Source organism: Lissotriton helveticus, chromosome 3_1, assembly GCF_964261635.1.
Source record: "Lissotriton helveticus chromosome 3_1, aLisHel1.1, whole genome shotgun sequence".
Taxonomy (NCBI): domain Eukaryota; kingdom Metazoa; phylum Chordata; class Amphibia; order Caudata; family Salamandridae; genus Lissotriton; species Lissotriton helveticus.
This window is the reverse complement of record NC_136061.1, coordinates 64,260,271-64,287,001: the sequence shown is the minus strand read 5'-3', so window position 1 is coordinate 64,287,001 and position 26,731 is coordinate 64,260,271. Positions and strand designations below refer to the sequence as shown.

Below are 26,731 nucleotides of genomic sequence, written 5' to 3'. Positions count from 1 at the left end.
GCTGCCATACCTTGCTGTACTTCTGCTTCCTAACTTTACTTTGCTCATGCTGCCATACCTTGCAGTACTCATGCTGCCATACCTTGCAGTACTCATGCTGCCATACCTTGCTGTACTCATGCTGCCATACCTTCCTATACTTCTACTTCCTAACTTTACTTAGCGCATGCTGCCATACTTTGCTGTACTCATCTTCCCTACCTAGCTGTACTCATGCTTCCATACATTGCTGTACTCATGCTTCCGTACCTTGATATACTCATGCTTCCGTACCTTGATGTACTCATGCTTCCATACCTTGCAATACTCAAGCTTCCGTACCTTGATATACTCATGCTGCCATACCGTACAATACTCAAGCTTCCATACATTTCTGTACTCATGTTTCCATACCTTGCTATACTCATGCTTCCGTACCTTGTTGTACTCATATTTCCATACCTAGCTATACTCATGTTTCCATACCTTGCTGTACTCATGCTGCCATACCTTGCTGTACTCATGCTTCCATGCTTTGCTGTGCTCATGCTTCCATGCTTTGCTGTACTCATGCTTCCATACCTTGCTGTACTCATGCTGTCATACCTTCCTGTACTTCTGCTTCCTAACTTTACTTTGCTCATGCTGTCATACCTTCCTGTACTCATGCTGCCATACCTTCCTGTACTTCTGCTTCCTAACTTTACTTTGCTCATGCTGTCATACCTTCCTGTACTCATGCTGCCATACCTTCCTGTACTTCTGCTTCCTAACTTTACTTTGCTCATGCTGCCATACCTTGCAGTACTCATGCTGCCATACCTTGCAGTACTCATGCTGCCATACCTTGCAGTACTCATGCTGCCATACCTTGCAGTACTCATGCTGCCATACCTTGCTGTGCTCATGCTGCCATACCTTGCAGTACTCATGCTGCCATACCTTGCTGTGCTCATGCTTCAATACCTTCCTATACTTCTACTTCCTAACTTTACTTAGCTCATGCTGCCATACTTTGCTGTACTCATCTTCCCTACCTAGCTGTACTCATGCTTCCATACATTGCTGTACTCATGCTTCCATACCTTTCTGGATTCACGCTTCCTTACCTTCGTGTACTCACCCTTCCATATCTCACAATGCTCACCCTTCCATACCTCGCAATGCTTTCCCTTCCATATCTTGCAATACTCATCCTTCTATACATCACTAGACTCGTCCTTCCATGCATCACTATACCTTCCTATACTCACCCTTCCTTACCTCTCTAGACTCATTCTTCCATACAGCACTATGCTCACCCTTTTATACGTTCCTATACTCACCCTTCCATATCTCACAATTTTCACCCTTCCATACCTCGCAATGCTCACCTTTCCTTACCTCACGATGTTCACCTTCCATACCTCACAATGTTCACCCTTCCATACCTCACAATGTTCACCCTTCCATACCTCGCAATGTTCACCCTTCCATACCTCACAATGTTCACCCTTCCATACCTCGCAATGCTCACCCTTCCATACCTCGCAATGTTCACACCTTCCATACCTCACAATGTTCACCCTTCCATACCTCACAATGTTCACCCTTCCATACCTCGCAATGTTCACCCTTCCATACCTCACAATGTTCACCCTTCCATACCTCGCAATGCTCACCCTTCCATACCTCGCAATGTTCACACCTTCCATACCTCACAATGTTCACCTTTCCATACCTCGCAATGTTCACCCTTCCATACCTCACAATGTTCACCCTTCCATACCTCGCAATGTTCACCCTTCCATACCTCGCAATGTTCACACCTTCCATACCTCACAATGTTCACCTTTCCATACCTCGCAATGCTCACCCTTCCATACCTCACGATGTTCACCCTTCCATACCTCGCAATGTTTACCCTTCCATACCTCGCAATGATCACCCTTTTATACCACGCAATGCTCACCCTTCCATACCTCGCAATGCTCACCCTTCCATACCTCACAATGTTCACCCTTCCATACCTCGCAATGCTCACCCTTCCATACCTCACAATGTTCACCCTTCCATACCTCGCAATGCTCACCCTTCCATACCTCACAATGTTCACCCTTCCATACCTCGCAATGTTCATCCTTCCATACCCCGCAATGATCACCCTTCCATACCTCGCAATGTTCATCCTTTCATACCTCGCAATGCTCACCCTTCCATACCTCATGATGTTCACCCTTCCATACCTCGCAATGCTCACCCTTCCATACCTCATGATGTTCACCCTTCCATACCTCGCAATGCTCACCCTTCCATACCTCGCAATGCTCACCCTTCCATACCTCGCAATGCTCACCCTTCCATACCTCGCAATGTTCACCCTTCCATACCCCGCAATGATCACCCTTCCATACCACGCAATGCTCATCCTTCCATACCTCGCAATGCTCACCCTTCCATACCTCGCAACGTTCACCCTTCCATTTCTCTCTGCAGGTCTGGCGAGTGGAGAACCTGGAGCTGGTGCCAGTGGAGAAGCGCTGGTTAGGTCATTTCTATGGGGGCGACTGCTACCTTATCCTCTACACTTATTTGGTCAACAACAAAAAGCACTACATCCTCTACGTTTGGCAGGTGAGATGCACGTGATCACCCAACTGTATTCGACTTTCCCAGGTTATCAACTGTTATTGGCTTAGTCACTTAATGGTTTGTATCTCACTCAGTTATACCAACTGTTAGACTTGGGCCTTAGGGCAGGTTCACCCCTAATCTTTTTGCCTTTATTTGTGACCCTGTGTAGTGATTTTTGGGTCTTGGCGCACTTTTTCCCTGTGTCCCAGAGTAAAGTGCGTGCGTGTAGTATGGCTGGCCTGCCCTCCCATAGGAATGCATGGAGGATGTGTGTGTCCATGTTAGTTCCTGATGTGTGGGGAGTGCAGGCTCGAGTTTAGTATGTATGAACTCGTGAGAGTGAATGCTGCGCAATGGTATGTGCGGCATGTATGTGTCTAGAAGGGAAGTGCTACTTCTGGACATTGATGTATGTGTGCAGTGAGGATAGTGGAGCGTAATTGGCTGGAGCTGGCTGGCATGCCAGGCTCCAGGAAGTCTGGATGGGTCTGCCCGGTGGTGAGTGTGAGATCAGCATGAGTGATGTGTGGGAGGAGTAGACCTGGGTCCTGGATGGGCTGGGGTTTTCCCCACACAATGCTGGCTCCGCCCCCCTGTGGTTTGTCTAATGACCCAAGCCTCCCCAGTGAATGAAAGGGGTGGTTGGGCCATCAAGGGTACTCCCAAGCCAGCTGCAACTGGTTTCCCCCCACCCTGCACCTCCTAACAAAGGAATTCATGGTATAAAAATAGGGCTGTGTCCCCACAGAAGTTGTTCTACTTGTGGATCCTTGCCAGAGGGGGCTGTTGCTGCTGCTGGGGCCAAGAGGACCGCCACTTGGCTTGTCTCCCTGCCTGGAGACCCAGTGTGCTGGCTCTGGCCCTGCCCTGCCCCTCTGCCTGCCTCCAGTCCCTGCTGGAGCTTTTGCTTTTGCTTAAGAGTGCCTGGAGGCGCTCTTATTTGATTTATAGCGCTTTCCTGGTGCCCCAGCGCTCAATAGCGCTTTGCTGATATCTCTAGCGCTAGGAGCGCTTTTCTTTAGCCCCTAAGCGCTTAAGAGCGCTGTGCCTTGTCCCCGAGCGCTGGGGAGCGCTCGTTGTACAGCCGGTGCCCACCCGGCATCTGCCCGCCTGATTTCGCCGATTTGCGGCGCATCGCGAGTGCCTACCTCGCTTTATATTTTATTTAAGGCCGGTGCCACCCGGCATTGCCCCGTACTTGGATTTTGGAAATTACCACGAGGGAGCCCACTCCTCGGGTACTTAGAGCCCGCCTGCCTGCCTAGTACGAGCCGCCGCGCTGCCCGCGACGACCCGGAAGTATCTGGCCGACCGGCCAATCACAGCGCGGCCCCTCAGAGGCCGACCGGAAGTCCCGCCTCGCCGGCGAGAGAGAGGAGCAGCGCGAGGCGAGCCGGCAGTGTTCCTGCCCCCGCGATGTGCCGGTGAGTGAGGGACAGGGTTCTTTGTCTCTCCAGAGCGGCCCCGGTTGGCAGAGGGCCGCTCCAACGTGTGTGCATTTCCTGGTGGGAGCAAGAGGCTCCGGGGGCCATTTATTCATTGCGAGCCCGGCGAGGCTCATTGCCCCTAGTTGTTCTTCGAGCCCAGCGAGGCTCCCGGCCACATTGTCTTTGAGCCCACGAGGCTCTCGCCCCTATTTAGTTAGAGCCCACAGGAGGTTCTGGGGGCATTTTATTAATTTAGAGCACTGAAGCTCTACATTGCCTATTTTACTTTGCGAGCCACAGAGGCTCTAGGGGGACACAGGCAGCTAGTTGGTTGTAGCCCCGAGGCTCCCACACTGTGTCTCCCCACTTTGTTCTTGAGCCCACCTGGCTCCAACGTTTGCCAGTTCATATTTACAACTGTCCAGCACTTAGTGGACAGTTGCTACGTTTAGGTTTGTGTGCTGTGCTGCCTGCGCAGCTTCCCTGACACTGAGACTCAGGGCATTTCAGCCCCTTTCGAGGCCAGTTGGCCTGAGGGACATTTCTTATGTTGTGCCATGTGCACCCTGCGCAATTTATGATTCACGTGCTAATTTGATTCCTGCGCAAATGTTCTACCTGCACCTCTGAATGTGTTTTAATGTTTCATGTGCAATTCTTGTTTGTTTTATCGCCTTTGCTAAAAGTGACCTGCCTAGGTGATTCTTTGTTCTTTTATTCCCCTTCGCTAAAAGTGACCTGCTTAGAGGAATGTTCGTGTTACCTTTGCTAAAAGTGACCTGCTTAGGTAATTCTTTATGTGTTTATCCCCTTTGCTAAAAGTGACCTGCTTAGAGGATTGTTGGTGTCATTACCTTTGCTAAAAGTGACCTGCTTAGGTAATGCCTTGTGCTTTTATTTCCCTTTGCTAAAAGTGACCTGCTTAGAGGAATGTTGATGTTTGATTGCCTTTGCTAAATGTTACTTGCCTAGGTGATTATTTTAGGTTTCCTTCCCTTTGCTAAATGTGACTTGCTTAGGTGATAGGTTTTCCTTCCATAGGTCCTGATGATAAGGTCCTAGTTCCCTGCGTGATTTCCCTACAGTGTTTAGGGTGGCGTAGGAGGTATTTTCCCTTTACCATTAGTTACTGGTTGTATGCTACATTAACTATTTTCTGTGTTACAGTCATTGTATGTTTATGTGCTAAAGTGTTATACCTACAAGTGTTATTTCTAAAAAGTGCATACCCCTGACAGTGGTCCAGGTTGCCCTGTCCTGTACATAATCCCTTGTAAATCTTGCCCGTGCCTGTTGGCACATTGTAAAGTGTGTGTGTTATCTAATGTGTTTTTATTATTATAATACAAAGGCTATTTTTGATATAACCTTGTGTGGAGTTTCCTTTGTGGTGGGCCTATGGTTGTTGTTGCTGGGGTGCGCGCGCAAACGCTTTACACATCGCCTCTGAGATTAGCCTTGCTGCTCGCGCCACGTTACCTAGAGGGTGAGCGGGGGTTATCTTGGTGTGTGACTCCCTTGCCCTGACCTTGGAAATGGTGGTCTCTGACTGACCTTGGCGCAAGCCTTGGCCAGCCAGAGGTCCCGTTTCTAACATTGGTGGCTAGCGGTGCGGATTGGACTTGCGTTTGCGTTGTACCACAGTGGCGACAGGCCACACTTCAAAACTCTGCAATTTTAGATAACCACATTTTTGGGGATTATTGTTTTTTAGGGAAGTTCAGTTTTGCTTCTCCTGAAAGGTGTCATTTGTATTTTGTCCAGTACCTTGTTCCCCGCCCTGCTTCCAGAGTTTGGTACCTGTGTCACTTGTGGTCAGGTTGAGAAAATCAGGGGTGGTAGAAACTGCCTTACCAGTCCGAGGGGAGGGTTGTGTGTGAATGAGTGTGTGTTACGCTGGACAGTGGAGTGCAAGTTCTGAGATAGGAATCTTGCTGAATTTTGTTAATTGTGTACTCCTGTGTAAGCTCAGACTCCCAGGTTCCCTGTGTCAAACTCTTCTTGAGAACGTCCGCCAAAATGGAGCCTGTTTTTGATCTCTGTTGTCTTTTTAGGTACAGTAGGTCAGAGCTGGTCAGATTCTGTGAAGAGGGAGGCATGGAGGTGAGTGAGTTGGATACTCAGTCCCAGCTTAGGGACAGCCTGATCCAATGGCAAAAGGGTCAGTGGGATCTTGAGCACAGTGAGAGAGAGAGGGCCCGGGCCGCATGTCATGAGGATGGTGAGTCTGTGGAGAGCCCTGAAGAATGTGAGTTGTATGATGATGACAGTGGATGGATGTCAGCAGATAGTGAGGACCCCATAGATAGGGAGTCCCTTGCTGGGTCCAGTGTCAGCGCCCCATCCCTTTCCCTGTCCCCAGAGGAGTGGTTGGATAGGAAGGAAGAGAGGGCCTTGTTCAGGGAGAGTAGGTTATCCCCTGAGTGTAATTGTAATTGTCTGGATTCCCCAGGGAGGGTGGAGTCCAGTGGTGGCAGCTTTTTAAATATAAGTGTAGACAGTCCCACTCCCAGTTCCCCGAGTATGGTTCCTGTTTCCCCAGAGGAGGAGAATAGGTTGAGGTTTAGGAACCTTAAGAAACCATCTCACCAGAAGTGGGGGTATTTTGTGGATGACTGTTCGGATGCAATGTGGGGTTGGCTGACGGCTAACTCGGACAATGAGGTGGACGGTGTGGTGAATATGTTCCTCAAAGAGCAGTTGCTCAGTGTTGTTTGTCCAGAGTTGCGCCAGCACCTGCTGAAGTTGAAGTGTTTTTGTCCTTGGGACCTTGCAGAAGAAGCAGAGCGCTGGGACAGTGCGAGAGGTTCTTTAGAGTCACTAGTGAGTGATTCCAACAATAGTGGGTCAGGTGTCTTCCAGCCCAGTGTGGTGGAGGAGGGTGAGAGTAGCCCAGCTAGGTCCTTGGTTAGTGAGAAGGGTGTAGGGGCTGACTGCCTGTCTCAGTGGAGCGGGAGTGAGTGTGTGACCGAGAGTCCCCAGACGCCCGAAGCCCTGTCACAGAGCCTGGATGGTTTCTTTAGGGAACACCAGGAAGGGAACCTAGACTTGCCTGTTAGTTCACTTGAGGGAGATCTCCTAGTGTGTAGAGGACCTGGAGCATCTGTAAGCGGAGCTTCCATGGTTCTAGAGTCTGGCAGTACCGCTCCAGTAGGGAGAGTACAGAAGTCCAGTGAAAGGAGTGATTTGGGGATAGGATGTGAGTCCCCAGAAGTCCTGGAGTGCCAGGCATTGGTTCCACCAAAGGTTCTAGACCGGAGGTTGGAAGGCCAGGTTCAGGATCCGCCTGACCTGAAGGGTGGGACTACTGTAATCAGTGTCCTGACCAGTTCTTCATCCAGATGTACCGCCCCGGTTGGGAGGGAGCAGGACTCTGGAAGGGGGTGCAGAGGGTGGGAAAGCCCACCTCTGACCCGGGTAAAACCTGAGGGGTTAAACCCTAGGTTGGGAGAATGTTGTTTAGAGGGGACCCCTCGCAGGAGGAGGAGGAACCCTAGGAGAAGAGGTAAGGGGAGGAGAGCCTTCCCTGAGACTCCTGGTCCGCCTGAGGTTGTAGACCCTAGGCTGGAGAACCAGTGGAAGTCTAGCCCTGTCTTGCAGACAGGAAGAGTGGAGCATGGCTGTTATGTGCCAGGGGTTACTACCCCCCACTTTGTGAGTAGGCAGGATCCAGTGGTACCTGGGTGGCCTAGGGCCTGGTCCTGGCCGAGGGCAGCTGGAGAGTATCAGTGGGGTACCCCAGTTAGTCCCTACAGTAGTTTTAGAAGGAACCCTAGGGGTTCACCGTGGCGTAAAACAGGAGGGTGTCCCTGCAGTTGTGGGCCCGCGTCCTTGTTTTATCGCCCCAAGCAGGGAAGCCCATCACGGTGGTGATCGGTCTGCCCTGCGTTTTGGCTGGAAGGGGGTCGTGTTAGACTTGGGCCTTAGGGCAGGTTCACCCCTAATCTTTTTGCCTTTATTTGTGACCCTGTGTAGTGATTTTTGGGTCTTGGCGCACTTTTTCCCTGTGTCCCAGAGTAAAGTGCGTGCGTGTAGTATGGCTGGCCTGCCCTCCCATAGGAATGCATGGAGGATGTGTGTGTCCATGTTAGTTCCTGATGTGTGGGGAGTGCAGGCTCGAGTTTAGTATGTATGAACTCGTGAGAGTGAATGCTGCGCAATGGTATGTGCGGCATGTATGTGTCTAGAAGGGAAGTGCTACTTCTGGACATTGATGTATGTGTGCAGTGAGGATAGTGGAGCGTGATTGGCTGGAGCTGGCTGGCATGCCAGGCTCCAGGAAGTCTGGATGGGTCTGCCCGGTGGTGAGTGTGAGATCAGCATGAGTGATGTGTGGGAGGAGTAGACCTGGGTCCTGGATGGGCTGGGGTTTTCCCCACACAATGCTGGCTCCGCCCCCCTGTGGTTTGTCTAATGACCCAAGCCTCCCCAGTGAATGAAAGGGGTGGTTGGGCCATCAAGGGTACTCCCAAGCCAGCTGCAACTGGTTTCCCCCCACCCTGCACCTCCTAACAAACGAATTCATGGTATAAAAATAGGGCTGTGTCCCCACAGAAGTTGTTCTACTTGTGGATCCTTGCCAGAGGGGGCTGTTGCTGCTGCTGGGGCCAAGAGGACCGCCACTTGGCTTGTCTCCCTGCCTGGAGACCCAGTGTGCTGGCTCTGGCCCTGCCCTGCCCCTCTGCCTGCCTCCAGTCCCTGCTGGAGCTTTTGCTTTTGCTTAAGAGTGCCTGGAGGCGCTCTTATTTGATTTATAGCGCTTTCCTGGTGCCCCAGCGCTCAATAGCGCTTTGCTGATATCTCTAGCGCTAGGAGCGCTTTTCTTTAGCCCCTAAGCGCTTAAGAGCGCTGTGCCTTGTCCCCGAGCGCTGGGGAGCGCTCGTTGTACAGCCGGTGCCCACCCGGCATCTGCCCGCCTGATTTCGCCGATTTGCGGCGCATCGCGAGTGCCTACCTCGCTTTATATTTTATTTAAGGCCGGTGCCACCCGGCATTGCCCCGTACTTGGATTTTGGAAATTACCACGAGGGAGCCCACTCCTCGGGTACTTAGAGCCCGCCTGCCTGCCTAGTACGAGCCGCCGCGCTGCCCGCGACGACCCGGAAGTATCTGGCCGACCGGCCAATCACAGCGCGGCCCCTCAGAGGCCGACCGGAAGTCCCGCCTCGCCGGCGAGAGAGAGGAGCAGCGCGAGGCGAGCCGGCAGTGTTCCTGCCCCCGCGATGTGCCGGTGAGTGAGGGACAGGGTTCTTTGTCTCTCCAGAGCGGCCCCGGTTGGCAGAGGGCCGCTCCAACGTGTGTGCATTTCCTGGTGGGAGCAAGAGGCTCCGGGGGCCATTTATTCATTGCGAGCCCGGCGAGGCTCATTGCCCCTAGTTGTTCTTCGAGCCCAGCGAGGCTCCCGGCCACATTGTCTTTGAGCCCACGAGGCTCTAGCCCCTATTTAGTTAGAGCCCACAGGAGGTTCTGGGGGCATTTTATTAATTTAGAGCACTGAAGCTCTACATTGCCTATTTTACTTTGCGAGCCACAGAGGCTCTAGGGGGACACAGGCAGCTAGTTGGTTGTAGCCCCGAGGCTCCCACACTGTGTCTCCCCACTTTGTTCTTGAGCCCACCTGGCTCCAACGTTTGCCAGTTCATATTTACAACTGTCCAGCACTTAGTGGACAGTTGCTACGTTTAGGTTTGTGTGCTGTGCTGCCTGCGCAGCTTCCCTGACACTGAGACTCAGGGCATTTCAGCCCCTTTCGAGGCCAGTTGGCCTGAGGGACATTTCTTATGTTGTGCCATGTGCACCCTGCGCAATTTATGATTCACGTGCTAATTTGATTCCTGCGCAAATGTTCTACCTGCACCTCTGAATGTGTTTTAATGTTTCATGTGCAATTCTTGTTTGTTTTATCGCCTTTGCTAAAAGTGACCTGCCTAGGTGATTCTTTGTTCTTTTATTCCCCTTCGCTAAAAGTGACCTGCTTAGAGGAATGTTCATGTTACCTTTGCTAAAAGTGACCTGCTTAGGTAATTCTTTATGTGTTTATCCCCTTTGCTAAAAGTGACCTGCTTAGAGGATTGTTGGTGTCATTACCTTTGCTAAAAGTGACCTGCTTAGGTAATGCCTTGTGCTTTTATTTCCCTTTGCTAAAAGTGACCTGCTTAGAGGAATGTTGATGTTTGATTGCCTTTGCTAAATGTTACTTGCCTAGGTGATTATTTTAGGTTTCCTTCCCTTTGCTAAATGTGACTTGCTTAGGTGATAGGTTTTCCTTCCATAGGTCCTGATGATAAGGTCCTAGTTCCCTGCGTGATTTCCCTACAGTGTTTAGGGTGGCGTAGGAGGTATTTTCCCTTTACCAGTAGTTACTGGTTGTATGCTACATTAACTATTTTCTGTGTTACAGTCATTGTATGTTTATGTGCTAAAGTGTTATACCTACAAGTGTTATTTCTAAAAAGTGCATACCCCTGACAGTGGTCCAGGTGGCCCTGTCCTGTACATAATCCCTTGTAAATCTTGCCCGTGCCTGTTGGCACATTGTAAAGTGTGTGTGTTATCTAATGTGTTTTTATTATTATAATACAAAGGCTATTTTTGATATAACCTTGTGTGGAGTTTCCTTTGTGGTGGGCCTATGGTTGTTGTTGCTGGGGTGCGCGCGCAAACGCTTTACACATCGCCTCTGAGATTAGCCTTGCTGCTCGCGCCACGTTACCTAGAGGGTGAGCGGGGGTTATCTTGGTGTGTGACTCCCTTGCCCTGACCTTGGAAATGGTGGTCTCTGACTGACCTTGGCGCAAGCCTTGGCCAGCCAGAGGTCCCCTTTCTAACACCAACTAACAAGCTTACTCAATTCTAGAAGCTTGCAAGCTTATCTCTTGGTTTTCTGTCATCTTCCTTTCTCACTCATTGCTGTCAGCTTGTAAGCTCGCCTTGTGCTGTAATGTCCTCTCTCTTTCCTCATTCATTGAGTTACAAGCAGATGGCACTGGACTGGCAATAACTTTGGGCTGTGAAAGAAGAGAGCAGTGTATATCAATAAGTTGTTGTGGCACATATCACGCCATCCCTACTGACAAGAACTGCTCCACGATACAACCTGGCAATGTTGAGATGTAGAAAGTTATGTACCACCAAATGCCCAATGGTGTTTCACCCTACCCCCTCAGTGTCTTTTTAGGTCTCGCCTAGGCAGCGCGCATGCGTTGCACTAGTAGATGACCTTTAGAAATCGGTCAGCTCTTTTCAAGCACTTGTGCTTGTGCTGTCATCCACCTTGCGGGAGCGAGCAGCGGCATGTAGGGGCTATCTGTTTTCAATTAGAGTGGCCGCGCCCGTGCTTGTTTCATTCTGCTCTCTCCTCGCAGCTTGCTCTCCTTCTCCCCTGCTATCTTAGTGTAACTAGAGAGTTATAGGTTTAAATAGCAACCAGGCTTTCATCATTTCCGGATAAAGCAAATGTGCATCTTTGGAAGACTAGAAACACTTGCTGTGAAAGGACATTGTTTTCAGTTAATAATCGAGCATTAACAGGACAGTGTGTTTATACAAATGCTTGCAATATCAAAAGTGGCCACAGAACATCATGCATTGTATGTTATGAAGCTGAAAATGACTGAGCTCGACATAATGGGAATAGGCTAGTAGATTTCTATCCGAGATATGACGGGCCTTGAACTGTATGTATAGGTCTCATTAGCGAGGCAACGGACAGTTAAAGCCGCTGGGAAGTCAGACGCTAAAACGTAGTAGTATTGTTTGGTGCTTTTGAGCCCATACTTATGCATGCATTGTTATTTGTTATGACTATAGCATGTTTGTTAAAATGCTATCTCAAATTTTCGTGCAAAATATAGTACTAGATGTTATATCTATACTGCCCTTGTTTTTTTGTATTTTTTTAAAAGGTTCCTTGAGACTGTTGGCGACAATAGTTGCAATGTTGGACTAATGCATGTGTTTAATTCCCATGACTAATTTTTGGCACCATTTGTTCTCTTGACTGCCAGTAGGAAACCACACATTGTCCACACCGTTAAGAAAGAGTATGGTTAGTGTCTCCCTCGTGAGTTTCTATCGAAGTTCGATAGAAGCTCACGCAGAGACACTGGAGAGTCACGTTTTCAGAGTTTGGAAAACTTTTAACCACACAGGATTTTTTGGGGATTCAGCGACCTTGCTTGAGACATATTTACCGATTGGAGGATGTCTTGTGACGATTGAAAACGCTCGCGAGAGCGATCGTTCTGGCATTACATGTAGGAGATTCGGACTCCACGCCATTTTGGGTGAAAGCTTTATCTATCCAGCCTCGTGACACTAGATATTTTGGAGTACTAAGAAAACCGACGCTGCCATGTACATGCTTTGTATATGTTATTCTGCCATCTATCAATGTCACCCTACCTCCCTCTGTGCTTTAGAATTGCTAGACCCTCCATACTGATGAACCCCTGCTTCTAGCCATGCTGTAGATTTATTAACTCCCTCTGTACTAATCACACACCGCCTCTCTCTGTGCTGAAGGCTTTCTATTTTCCTCTGTGTGGAATATGTCTTTGCTTGTTCTGTGCTATTGACTTCCTAGTATCCTCTGTGCACCTCTCAACTCACTCAGTACCTCGCTGTCCCTCCACTGCAACGTTCTTACAGTTCCCCTTCCTTCTCCAGGGTCGACATGCCTCTCAAGATGAAATAACTGCCTCAGCCTTTCAGGCGGTAACCCTGGATCAAAAGTATGAGGGTCAGCCAGTGCAAGTGCGCGTGCCAATGGGCAAGGAGCCCACCCACCTCATGGCCATCTTCAGAGGAAAACTGGTGGTTTATGAGGTGAGGGCTAGGTACACCTGGCGGACCCTAGAAGAGTGAGTGGTAGTGAACAGATGCAGGCCCAAAAAGAGTGAGTGAGTGAGTGAGTGAGTGAGTGAGTGAGTGAGTGAGTGAGTGAGTGAGTGAGTGAGTGAGTGAGTGAGTGAGTGGGTGAGTGGGTGAGTGAGTGAGTGACAGTGAACATCTGATGTGCTCTTGAAGTTTGAGTCAATATAAGAGTGAGTGCATGAGTAAGTGAGTGACAGTAAACATCTGGAAGGTCTTTAAAGTTTGAATGAGTGAGTGAATGTGTACGTGAGGTCGTGAGTTTGTGAATAAGTGAGTGTCAGTGACCAGCTGATGGGCCCTAGAAGTGTGAGTGCATGAGTGAGTTTGTGAGTGAGTGGTAGTCACATCGAGCAGGCCATTAAAGCTTGAGCGAGTTAGCAAGTGAGTGAGTGTAAGGGCGAGGGAGCAAATGTCTGGCAATGAAAATCTGGCAGGCCCTAAAAGGTGAGTGAGTGAGGTGTGTACCCCACAGAATGGTGACCACAGGTGAGAATTCATTACCTTCTTCCTTTCATGTTCTCTGCAGGGCGGTACCTCACGAGCAGACAATGATACGCCAGATCCCCCTATTCGACTCTTCCACGTCCACGGCACCAACGAGTACAACACCAAGGCTATTGAAGTGCCTGTTCGTGCGAGCTCGCTCAATTCCAATGACGTCTTTGTACTAAAGACAGTCTCGCATTGCTACCTATGGTACGGAAAGGTAAGTCATGGGACATCTCACTGCTGCTACCTGTCATACGGGGAGTTAATCTTGGGGTACTACACTGCTACCTGTAGTATGGAAATGTAGGACTGAGGATGTTGCCATGCTAACCATGGAATTAGATGTGTAAAGAATAGGCTTCCATTGTACATGAAATGCGTCACCGCTCAGAGACAGAGACCTGCCAAACACCATCAGTTGAATCCTCAAAACAACCCCTGTAACTTCCTACCATGAACTATAGTGTCTTCGGGGGCGTGGCTTGGCAGGCCACGATGGCGGCTGTGTCCTGCTGAGGCTCCGCGATCGGGCTAGCATCCTGCCCATTTCCTAAGATCGCCGGGAGCCTCAGCCCGCACATTTTGCTCCACTGAGACTTACCTGCTGTAGGCGACCTCTGGAGACACCACGGGGGCTGCGGACGAGCGCTGATCACCGTCCCGTCCCACATCGGAACCGGAGCCGGGCGCCGAGTATCTAAGATGGCGGGCGCGGCTCCCTCTACCAGCGGGGGGAGCCACTGAGGGACTATCCCCGAGGCGACAGCATCTGGCAGTGAGGACGACTGGCGACCCCAGGACTTCACCGCAGGGCGCAGAGACCGACTCGCGAGCCCTTGCACCACGCCATCTGGACTCTTGTGGTGACAGCCGGGTGCGCAAGATGGCGGCCGTCGTCCCGACGATCCACTAACCCGGCGCTCCTGCACGACTGGGAGCCCACCCCGGCACTGATCGGCCCACTACCTCTGGCTGACGGACGCCGGTGGGGGTACCACCTGTATGCCGCTGGGTCCTTCAGGCGACCTCGATCCCATCGGAAGGCGGTGAGTGACGACCCCCCTACCCCCCCCCCTTTCTCCTCCTATGACCCTCGGTGCCGGAGACCCGGCGGCATCCTACCCCATATGGGGCCCGCCGAAGGGTCGCGGACGGCGCCGGCCCTTGGTCAGGGGGGGGGGGGGGGGAAGCTCAGAACGCTTCTGCCGCATTACGTGACCCAGTGGACCCGAGTGCCTGACTTTAAGATGGCGCCCGCAGAGGCCGAGACGCCGTGATCGACGCGGACTTCACCCTGCAAGTGCGGTGCTCCACTGACCCCAGGACGTTCACACGCCATACCGGAGTCGCTCATCGACCCCCTCCTCCCTCCCGGGCCCTGGTCGCCTGCTCGTCGACCCCCGGGGTCGCCTGGGGGGGTGGGATCGGACCTCGCTGCCAAGCACCCTGTCCCCGGAGAAACCTGGACAGTGGGAGCAGTCACCATTTGCTGTGCATCTCCTGACACCTGGGCTGTCACCCCCTCGCTACCGCGCATTACCCTAGCAGAGGTTCCCTGGAGGGGGGGAACGCAGTGTCCGCCCCGAGACCGGGAGAGGCTAGGGGCCCGACTTACCCTGAGCTACTGCCCGCCCAGATATACTGAGGAGAGGTGGTTTACGGATTGCGGAACGCGCGGAGGGCAAGCCCCCCCCCATCTCTAACTGCACTCATGGGGAAGCCGAGACCCACGCAGACAACGACTATCCCCGAGACGGCCCCCGAGAGGATGCCCCAAACGAGAACATGGACGCAAGCCAACGCGTCGCAAACCGACCCCACACTCTCGGCAAAATTGGACCAAGTATTGGCGGCAATCGAATTATCCCGCCTATCAATGGAGGAGAGACTGGGCGTCCTGACGACGGACATCAATCTAATCCGCGACGACCACCGCAAATTGGCGGACAGAGTGAAAGACGGAGAACGGATTGTGACCGAGCTGCAACCTGCGATGAAGACACAGGAGGCGGAACTGAAGGAAGTCCTGCACCGCGTGGCGGCCCTCGAGGAACGCACGGTGGACCTGGAAGGGCGCTCGAGACGCTGTAACATCCGCGTCCTGGGCTTGCCGGAAGGCATTGAGAACTCGGACCCCCTTACGTACATGGAGCTCTGGACCAAATCTTTCACACCGGAGGCGGAAAGGTCGGCCTTTTTTTCCATTGAAAGAGCACATAGGGTCCCAGCCCGGGCGCCCAAGCCGGGCCTCCCTCCACGCCCCATGTTGGCTAAATTCTTACACTTCCGGGACCGCGATGCGGTGCTTCGTGCGGCCCGGACGGCGGGCCCCCTACAAGTGGAAGACCAACACGTTATGGTGTTCCCGGACTATGCCCGAGAGATCCAACAACAGCGTTCCACCTACCTCGACGTCAAAAGGCGCCTCCGCGCAAATGACCTTCAATACTCTCTGCTGTTCCCGGCCCGCCTAAAAGTACTACACAAGGGGAAAGCCCTCTTTTTCAACACGGCGGAGGAAGCACAGGAATGGACTGAGTTCCACTGCCCAACAATCCCTACTCCTGGACCCCAGAGAGCACGCAACAACGCCTTCAGACGCTCCAGGAGACGAGGTGCGAGCCGCACTCGAGCAGGCCGCCCCAAAAGCCAAGCTTCATCCCCTACGGGCTCACCCGATCTTACGCAAATCATGCAAGAACGACGAGAGGCCTTGAGAGCGGTGACTGGACTACACACGTCACCCATGGTATCGGATTTGGAGGGTCATCCACACTTGTTCACCCCAGAGAAAGACCGGGACAGCGACGGAACAATGTCGGGAATTGGACCGATCTCCTCCCCCCTTGTTATGATACAAACCTCGGACGCTACCCTGGCCACTCAACCTGGCACCTCTTCATGATGAAAGAACTTTCCACTGTTATATCCTTCTCATGGTGACCTATTGTGTTGCGCGAAGTCTAGGAGCCTAGACTGTTTTGTTTAATAATTGTGAGCGCTTGCGAGCGATAGACGCTTATCCTACCAGAGCCCGACCCGCGCACAGGCCCAGCAGCGACATACGCTGCCACCCCCGCAGATACCCGTTGTATTTTTCCCCTAGTGGGACATTTGTTTGGATATGCCACCTCCGGTGAAATATCCTCAGTATTGGGACTGTTTCCCACCCAAAGTTCTGTTTACGGTTATTTCCCTGAGTCCCTCCCCCATGATTGTGGAAGCATGGCGCATTAGAAATACTCGAGACGCATACACACTGGCGGCCGACGGGGGATTCAAGGGGGTCCCTCTCCCACTCTTGTCACCGTATGAATGGCAGACTCACGGTCAGACATTAATATCCTCACACTGAATGTGCGAGGCCTGCACACGCCCAGCAAACGCTACACTGTCTACTCATACATTAAGCGTATGTCAGCCAATATTGCGTTCCTGCAAGAGACGCATATGAACGCCACTGAACTCTCTCGCCTGCAGCTCAAATGGCGAGGGACCCTCTGTGCCACACACTATTCAGCGTTTGCACGCGGCGCGTTAATTTGGGTTAGGCCAGGTACTCCCTTCCGAGAGCTCAGACGGGTGATAGATAGAGAGGGCAGGTATGCGCTCCTAGAGGGAATACTTGATGGACAGGGTATACTCCTTGGCAGCATTTACGCCCCCAATATAGATCAGGATAAATTCTGGGATCACCTCACGGGCGTTCTGGCCCAGTTCACTGCAGTCCCGTGGGTATTGGGAGGTGACTATAACTGCACGCTGGACCCCACCCTGGACCGCTCACATTCTCCCCCCGCACACTCCCCGGCTCCCCGACAGGCAGAACTCTTCAGGGCATGGACCACGCACTGGGCACTCACTGATGCATGGCGACACCTACACCCACTGGCTCGCATTTATTCCTTTCACTCGATCCCACATAACCTTAGGGTCCGCCTGGACCGTTTCCTCTGCTCTGCACCTATCCTCCCTAAGATCACTTCCATGGATTACCTAGGTCGGATCCTCTCGGATCATGACGCTCATATCATCCGTCTAACCTGGCGCCCCCCGCACCCACCTGTCCCCACCTGGCGTCTCCCTAGGGACTGCCTTTCAGATCCAGTATTCAGAGACGCTCACGAATCCAGTATCCGCGATTATTTTGCGCACAACACTAACACGGCATCGTCGGTACTGGTTGAATGGGATGCGTTTAAGGTGGTGGCGCGAGGGGAATGCATCCAACAGGTGGTGGGAGTGCGTCGCACCTTGGAACGGGCGCTCCAAACCTCGGAACAATCTCTGGCCGCGCTTACTAAGCGGCTTGACGACTCGGAGGAACACGCTGTACTCATGGCCAAGACGAAGACGGAGTATCAGACTGCCTGCGCTGACCTCCGCAGATACAATTTTAGGGCTTACGCCTCTAGGGTTCATAAGGACAGGGACAAGACTGGAACGCTACTAGCCTGGATGGCGAAACAGGACACCGAAATCAAGCCGATCACGGATATTATCAACCCGGATGGTGTATTGGTACGCTCGCAGGCCGAGATCCTCCTGGCGTTCCAGCGCCACTACACGCAAGTGTACGGGACCCCGACCCAATCCTCCCCATTCTCTGTGGACCGCTTTTTGGACCCACTGACGCTGCCCAAAATCTCGGACATAGACAAGCGCGCCCTCGACGCCAGGATAAAACCCTCTGACATTACCCAGGCAATTCGTGCCATGTCCCGGAATAAAGCGCCGGGACTGGACGGTTTCCCGCTGGAATACTACTCGACTTTCTCGCCTCTAATAGTCCCCCATTTCTCACAGGTGCTCGAGACGTCTCTTCATCTGGGGAGATTACCCCAGTCACTGCGGGAATCCGTGATTGTCACCTTTCCCAAACCCTACAGAGACCCACTCCACATGGGGTCGTATCGTCCCATCACGCTCCTGTCGGCCGACTGTAAAATCATGGGGAAAATTCTGGCTGACCGTTATGCGCAGATCATACGCCCGCTGGTCCACCCAGACCAATGCGGCTTTGTTCCGGGTAGGAACACCTCCCAGAACCTTCGCCGAATCTTCCACGTTCAAGACCAGATACGTGACAGATTTCCCCGCGCCGCCTGCCTCATTATGGACCTGGAGAAGGCGTTTGACACCCTCACCTGGCCCTATCTCTTCTCGATCTTGCAACGCCTGAATATCGGCCCAACACTCATGGCGTACACACGCCTCTTGTACACCGACTTGACCGCGCGGGTACGTATCGGGAAACGCATATCACCGGCGTTCGCAGTTCGGCGAGGTACGCGACAAGGGTGCCCCCTGTCGCCTCTCTTATTTGCGCTAGCAGTCGAACCACTGGCGGTTCGGCTCCGCCGGGAAGGGATGGAATGGGGCATTCCACTTGCAGACAGTACGCATTGCGTATCCATGTACGCGGATGATCTTCTCATTTACGTCCGAGACATCGAAATGGACATGACCCCTATAGGAACGGCACTAGCGGACTTCGCAGAGGCCTCGGGACTACAGGTAAACTGGGACAAGTCCACAGTTTACCCCTTACACCCGAACCTACCCCCCCGGGAGGTTGGGCTCGGAGCGCACACCCTCTCATGGTCCGCGGAAGCCCCCCGTTACCTTGGTGTCCGCTTGTATCATTCCCCAGCTGACCTTTTCGAGGGGAATCACCGTAAGGCACTTGCCAGTCTACGCCCGGCGGTCGCTTTTTGGAATAAGCTCCCACTGGCCCCGATATGAAGAATAGCTCTAGCCAAAATGATTATGCTTCCCCGACTCCTTTACCACTTCACGAATTTGCCGGTAATACCGCCCAGATCCTTCTTCCGCGATGTAGACTCCCTCCTAGGGACCCTTATCTGGGGCGAGGGCCGCCATAGGGTCGCCCTGAAAACCCTTCAACTTCCTACGACACTGGGAGGGCTCGGAGCTCCGTCCTTCGAGTCATATTTCCTTGCGGCACAACTCCAATGGCTGTCATACTGGACGGCGGATCGTTACCCTCAGGAGACTGTCACTTCGACGGGCAGAATCGCAACCCCGGAACTCACCCGTCTTCTTCTCCCGGGAACCAAGCCACGACGTACGTACCCCCTCCAGGTGGCGGTAGCGCGCCGGTGCATGATGCGGATTCACCGATTGTCCCCTCATAGGCCTCCGTATTCCCCGCTGTTACCATTGATAGGCAGCCCCAGGCAAGACTCCTACTTTACGGCGCCATTCTTCACCGAATGGTCGCACTGCGGCATCACGGATCTGGAATCGTTATTTGAGGAAGGCCACTTAAAATCACTTGACCGCTTGACCGCTGAATACGGTCTCCCCCCGGGCCAATTCCTCAGGTATCGACAGCTGATTGCCGGATACCGACCCCATTTTAACCTCTACACTGGCGAGCCAGACACGCATCCAGTAATACACGCTGTCCTGCGTATGGGGGTGGGACGCCACTTAGTTACCTGGCTGTATAAATCCATTCGGGAACTTTCACAAGCACCTCTGACAACCTTGCGGGCTACATGGGAGGAGGACATAGGTCGCGCACTACATGACTCGGAATGGACTAAAGCGCTTGAGGCCCCTAAACGCGTCTCTAGGAATGCCCGCTTCAAGAACATCCAATACTATATCCTCCACAGGGCGTACCTCACCCCAGCGCGCTTACAGAAGTTCTATCCCTCCACACCATTCTTATGCCCCAGATGCTGCTCCCCTGCCGCAGACTTTCGCCATATGTTCTGGAGCTGTCCAGACCTTCACTCCTTTTGGCAAGCGGTACACAACACGCTGTCTGACCTGACAGGCCTTACTACACTATCCACCTGGGAATCCAGTGCATTAGGTATCCTCCATGTCCCTAAGCAAGCCCCAGTGCATAGGCGCTTCGTGTCCTTAGCGCTCCTGCTGGCGAATAGATGCATAGCCATGCGCTGGCGATCCCCGGAAGGTCCCCCTATAGCAGCATGGACGGGGGCGGTCAGTAAATGGGCGGCGGCGGAGGAAGATGCTCTTAGAGAGGAAGAAGCCAGGGGCGCGCGAAAATTTCCCATTTCCATGGAATGGGCCATGCTTCTCTACAGTTTTCGACATTCCACGCGAATGGGTGACCCCCCTACTCCTTCTCCCCCCCCGACCCGTGAAGACCGTTTACGCCTGGCTGTTGTTCCCCCCCCTGAGGCAGGTTCCGGTTGCCCCCTGCATCCTGATTGACTTCCCACCCTTCTGGAATGCGAGATGAATAGCCCCTTGGGCTCGTTTCCCCCCGCCCCCCCCCCGACGCCCACCGCCGATATCTCCATCACACTAGCGCCTACACGCTTCCCCCCCACGGTTTTATCCCCCCCAGTTTTCTGGTACCACCATTACATGGACTTTACAGGCCTCGCTCCACCGCCCTTTGAGACGGGACATTATACTCCTGTTAACATGTACTGTCCTCCTTGCTCTACAAGTTCATGGTCTTCTGACCCACACACATGGTTGCATGGTATGTACTGACTTTCGGAGGAAATGGATATTTGTACCAGTTGTTTAAACGAAAAACACGTTGCACGCATGGCTGAATGTTGAGGCCACGTCAGCGGCTTATTCACGATGTACCGTATACTTTGATGCAACAATAAAACAAATTTAAAAAAAATAAATAAATGAACTATAGTGTCTTCTCCGAGACAGAAACCACAAAGCGCCACTTGATGGGAACACGGTTCACCCTTTTTTAAGATGCCAGAATCTCTGCGAGATCTTGGACCACCAGACATTAATAGCAGAAGCCTAACCAAAGCTGCATGGGAACCTCTAAGATGGAAGGCCACAAAACATCATCAAGCAGAACCACAAACCCATCTATTTTAAGAAATACAGAATCACTCTGAGAAGAAAAACACCACAAGACTAAACTTCAGATCCTTCCTGTTATTTGATTCCCAGCATTACTCAGAAGTGGCAACCCCAAATACAGCCAAAAAGAGCCTCATACTCTCCCTTATGAGACATTGTGTTTCTCAGAGTTAATATCCATCAAAAACCATCAGAATGAATATCAACACTCTTCTAATGAATACAACACCACTCAAAGGAAGAGACCACCAAATACCACCGAGCCAATCCTCAAAAACACTCCAAGGAAGACTCTTATCACCTTTCCATCATATAGTAGGACTCTAAGAGGGTGGTCAGTGGAGAAGTGTGGCTCACCGGTTAGAAGCGGCAGACCCTGAAGCAGAGGTCGGCCCGGGACCAGGGTTCAATTCCCGACGCGGCAGGGTCTTGGGTCAATGTCCGCGGACTCGATAATTCTCGCTTAGGTGCCTACGCTAACCATGGGTCCCACTCTGCAACTCTGGGCAATAGCTTGCTTAATCTCCACAACGGCCCCAGCAACGCCAGGGATGCCTGGCTTCACCTTGGGGTGCCCTCTCACAGGGAAAGCCAGGACGGGTTCCCCAGCGGTATACAGCGCCAGGACACCACGTAATGAGGTAACAGTGCGCTTTACAAGTATACATACATACAGAAGGAACTCAAACCTCTCCTGTTAAAAATCTGGGCGCTACACACACCACCAGGTAGAATTAAATAAAACCTCCATGGTGAGTCTCATCGCCTACTTTTAATATTATAATAAGAATACCTTCATCAATCTCAGATGGAGAACCACCAAAAACATCCAAAAAGAATAGCAAAACCTTCCTATTACAAGAAATACAAGCCAGCTCTGAGATGCAGAACTACTTAACAAGGCCAAGAGGATCGTCAAACAGGACCAAGAGAAACCTAAAAGGGATCCTTTAATAGGAACTACAGAACAACTCTGAGATGAAGGTTGATGCCACGTTGAATCTGTAAATGGTCCTCAAGAGACCCAGCATCGCAAAGAGTAGGAGAGATGGTCAGTCCATCAAGCATCAATTTGAGGATCCTTGAAGCATTGGCAGCAAGAACTGCAACCCTTATATTACATGCAAAGGAGGACCTCTCTGTAATGGGGGATTATCAAATACCAGTAGGAGACCTTCAGGGCATGAGGAGCAGCAACCTCAAAATCCTCCATCTATAAGAAATCCATAACATTATGACTCATGAAACATGGCCCACCACCTTCAAAGCACAACCTTGATAAACTGATAGGAACAGTACACCGCTACGACACCTTGGGCCACTAGACAACAACATCAGGGCTTAAGGACTCTAATAGGTTAGAGTTTTAGTGTAGATTGAACAGAAGAATGAAAATGAAATAAAAGGCCTATGACAAAAAGCAGAAAACATTCTACGCATAGTAGTGCAAAGCTAGAGGTTCTTTGAGGAAAACCAAATGAGACATGGAGAGAGTGGATGGTCTGAAGTTCTTATCTGCCTCATATTGTGTGAGAACCCTCTGTGCAAGACTGTAGGCAGAGGGGTGAGATTTATCATGTATGGAGAGGCAGGTCCTGTGGCTTCATGTCACCCAAGTTCAGTTCAGGACTTTCTTTCTTCCAGCTGTTGTACTATTTGGCTGAGCAGAAGAAAGCCAAGACTGCAACTCCCACAATGAGCCTAAAAGGCTCCAGATATGTTGCCTGGTGTGATTGACACTACTCAGTTGTACGCTAAAGGAGCTAGAGGGAGAGTGTGCTGCTAAACAGGAGACAGAGAGAGAATAAGGCATGATCTCAGAGTGCTTGTTTACGCCAAGCAAAGACCAAAAAAACCAAAACAAAGGATAAAAAAAATGCATGGACTTCCAATGTCCTCTCTTTATTTTACCCAAAGGAGTGATGAGGCCCTGTTATTGAGTTAACAATGTCCGACCCTGTTTCTAACAATCTTTTGTTAATGAGTCAAGCTGCAAACCAGGCCATTGCACAAGGTGACCTGGGTAGTGTCCTGCAGGAAGTCAGCATATACATCTCCTACATGTCCTGATCACCAGCCTATTGGGAACCCAGAAGATTATCTGTTACATGCTAGACAGGGAAACCTGACCTGCCATGATGCCACAACAGAGGGCGCGTTACAGCGTTCAGTGTGCCATGCAGACAAGAGACCCCATGGATGGAGGTGGTAGAGAGCCCCTTGACAGTGGCTCCATCCACCTTGGAATTTGGAGCCATGCTCCTGTGTTTTGGTGCCCGATGGTCTGGACTGTGGTGCATTAGATGCTGTTGCCATCAAGCTGATGCCACTTGAAGCGCCATCTTGCATGTTTTGATTCTTGTCTTCCTGCAGGGCTGCAGTGGCGATGAACGCGAGATGGCCAAGAGCGTGGCCGACTTCATCTCCAAAAGTGAGAAGACGGTGGTGGCAGAAGGGCAGGAGCCCAATGACTTCTGGATGTCTCTGGGGGGCAAATCCCAGTACGCCAACACCAAGAGGTAATCCAGCTGGCATAGCGGGCGGGTGCATGACGTCTGTGTATGAGACCTTTTCCCATAGCTCTCAATGGAGACCATCAAGTTCCAGTGTACATAATGTGGGAGGGACAGACTATGGTGACCCCTAAAGTAGGAGCAATGGATTCATGTTTAAAGGAAAAAAGCCATCCCTCTCAACATATTAGCACCCAGGTACTGGTATGGCACAGTGCTTAATTTGTAAAAATAAAATAAAAAAAAGTAGCAGGTCCCAAGTCAGGAAGCCTCTGCAGCTTGCACTACCCATTGCCCCTGACATCGCTGCCAAGGATACTACCAATGCAACTACAAAGCATTGCATTCCTAGAACTGTGATAATTCAGAATATTCGAGAATCCCAAAACTCTAGTAATAGATTGGGCGCAGGAATTAGTAATTTCCAATGTACATTGTATTAATAAAAAACTGTTGTTGTTCACATCTGTAAATTATACAAACAGCACCACCATGTGGTAGACTGTCATAAGTGCTGGTGTTGACAATTAAGTGCTGGTGCCGAGCACCGGAAACCACTGGCTCCAATTAAGCACTAGCTTTGGCATCTCTTCATCCAATGCGACACTCTTCTCCTCAATCTCTGAGAGTGAGACATCAGAGTGGGATGCGGAAATCGGAGACTTCCTAGAATTCCGGTGTTCCGCAAAAACAGAGCTTGGGCGGAGTCACTCACATGTCAAACTCATTTGACATGTGACTGACTCTTTCCTTTCCTTCTAGCCTTTCAGAATTTGCAAGCCGTCAGGAGGTCTCTTCATTTTCTCCAGTCTGTCTCTCTTTAACACCACAACGCAGTTGGTTCTCTAAGTTTGAAGGCATAAGTGTGACTTACACCTTCCAAACGTTGTGACGTAGGGACGTGTAATGTATCTGCACTTCACAAAGACAGAATATCTAGGTGCTTTTATTCTGTGTGTAAGGTTTGTACACAGTTCAAGCATATATTACGCTGACAGAATTCACATATGGGTTTGGAAAAGTGGATACGCCCATGGAAGTGTCAAGAGTGCTAAGTGCTTGAACACTAACTTTGCGGAACACACACAAAATACATGTAACACATGTGTCTAGACACTTTTATTAACACTGTAATTGGACCAGGGTAAAGTGCAGGAAAGTGCACACATATGTTTAAGAAGTGCATAAGAAGGGGTGGGAGGTACAGTAAAAATGTCGGAATATAAGCAAAAAAGCACACGTTTTTCTTATCCTAATGTGTGCGTCAATTGTATGTAGTAAGAACCAGGCGGATTAGTAACTAGGGGTCATATCATCAAGAGGGTGCGATAATTATCGCTAAGCGCACTTAGCGCTAGGATAAGTATCGCCACCCAACTCTGAATTTTATCGCGGAGATAGTGTGCTATCAGCAACGCTCATCTCCACAGCGATAAAATTCAGAGTGCAAGCTGGCAACTGTGTGATAATCGCTGGACATCCAGCAATAATCACACAACTTTTGGCGATAGCTTGCTGATAGGGCAAGACATACTTAGCCATGATATCCACCTTCCATAGGATATCATGGCTAAGTCAGTTTCAAAGCAGGCGTAAGGAAAGTAGCGATAACAGAGGTTAGCCCTACTTTTCTTGTCGCTATGCGGCTTTGCGTGAGGCTTGATAATAGGAGAAATGTTGCTTAGCGACATTTCTCCCGTTATCCTGGGGAGGAACGCCCACTTTGCATCTCATTAAAGATGCAAAGCTGGGCATTGAGGGAAAGGGCGAAGAAGCATGGATTCACACGTTAGCGTGTCCTTGGTGATAGGGGGTTAGTATTATCGCCGCTTTTCGGCTGAAAACGGCTGCAAAAGCGGCGATAATTTTTTAACGCCCCCTTGTTGATATGCCCCTAACTCACCACGTGACACTAATATTTTTGGTGATAACAAAATGCATAGGGAGAGCTCTTTCAAGTAGTGTGGCGTGGGCCCGGCTCACACGGCTGCACGGCGTAACTTTGCAAAGCCAAGTGTTAGTTTAACTAGAAGTGTTTTTAACCGAAGAGGGGTTTTGTACTTTAGGAATGGGCTGTGACCCAAGTGATGCATTGTTTCTGCCTCATAAGCAACAAACACTGAATGTGATTCACTGGAGGGTGTCCCTGGCTTGAATACAGACCGAGTTCTACGCGTCCCTGTCACAGGTAGAAGGGGCGTCCACCTCCCCTCTGCTCTCCCAGGTACAAGAGGGGCGTGCTCCTGCAAGGGACCTCCAAGCAGCCTTCCGAGGTCTGCAGCCCAGCAGGTCGAGCAGAGCTAGGGCCCCCCTGGGCTGACCTCCCTTGCTAGGAATCAACCCAGGCGGCTGCAAGACGGGGTGGACCGGGCAGTGGCGGCTGGTGACATTTGAAAGTGGCGAGGCTTAAAAGTTCAGGATGAGTGCCCGGTGGTGAAGGAGAATGCTGCACCCCCATAAGGGAGGATCAGGGGGGTTACCCCCTGAGAAATGTTTGAGAATAGAGTGGGCAAGTGGTGCATTTTCTAGCATATTTGAGAAAGACAGAATGTTAATAAATCATTTGTGAAAGTGTAGTTATGACATCCCGTATGCTAATGATGTGTGTAGCTGCTCATTCAGCATAACCGCAGAGGGAACCCACTGTCCAACGAACTCATCCTTTCCCCCTATTTTGTCCATCCGAACAGGTTTTGCCCCTCAAGAAATGTATGCCAGGCTCTATGCCCCTCCAGTCTGTGGCCTCTCTGCTGAGTGCTGATATATCAAAGCAGACTGCCGATCAGCTTGGAACTGCAGCAATGTGTATGGTCAGGTGGGCACTCGGGTAATGGGCCGGTATCTGAGTTGCAGGCAGCTGTGGCACACTTTTGAGCCCAGCGTGGTGTTGGCCGATTTGGCCTTAGGCTATGTCTGGCTGTTCAACTGGCACCAGCAGCCCAGCGTAGGGTCCTGAGCAGCCTTCCCAGAAGCAGATGGGTCGCTGTTCTT

General features: G+C 51.2%; 1 protein-coding gene across 2 annotated transcripts in view; it reads left to right on the top strand.

The window, feature by feature from the left end:
- Nucleotides 1-26,731, top strand: part of VIL1 (villin 1) — a 184,702-nt gene that overhangs the window by 77,549 nt on the left and 80,422 nt on the right. For both annotated transcript variants that reach the window (XM_078679240.1, XM_078679239.1), the window contains exons 12-15: nt 2,455-2,592; nt 12,687-12,845; nt 13,420-13,599; nt 23,601-23,746. In XM_078679240.1, coding sequence (XP_078535366.1) covers nt 2,455-2,592; nt 12,687-12,845; nt 13,420-13,599; nt 23,601-23,746 — 623 coding nt within the window. The remainder of the gene's footprint in view (nt 1-2,454; nt 2,593-12,686; nt 12,846-13,419; nt 13,600-23,600; nt 23,747-26,731) is intronic.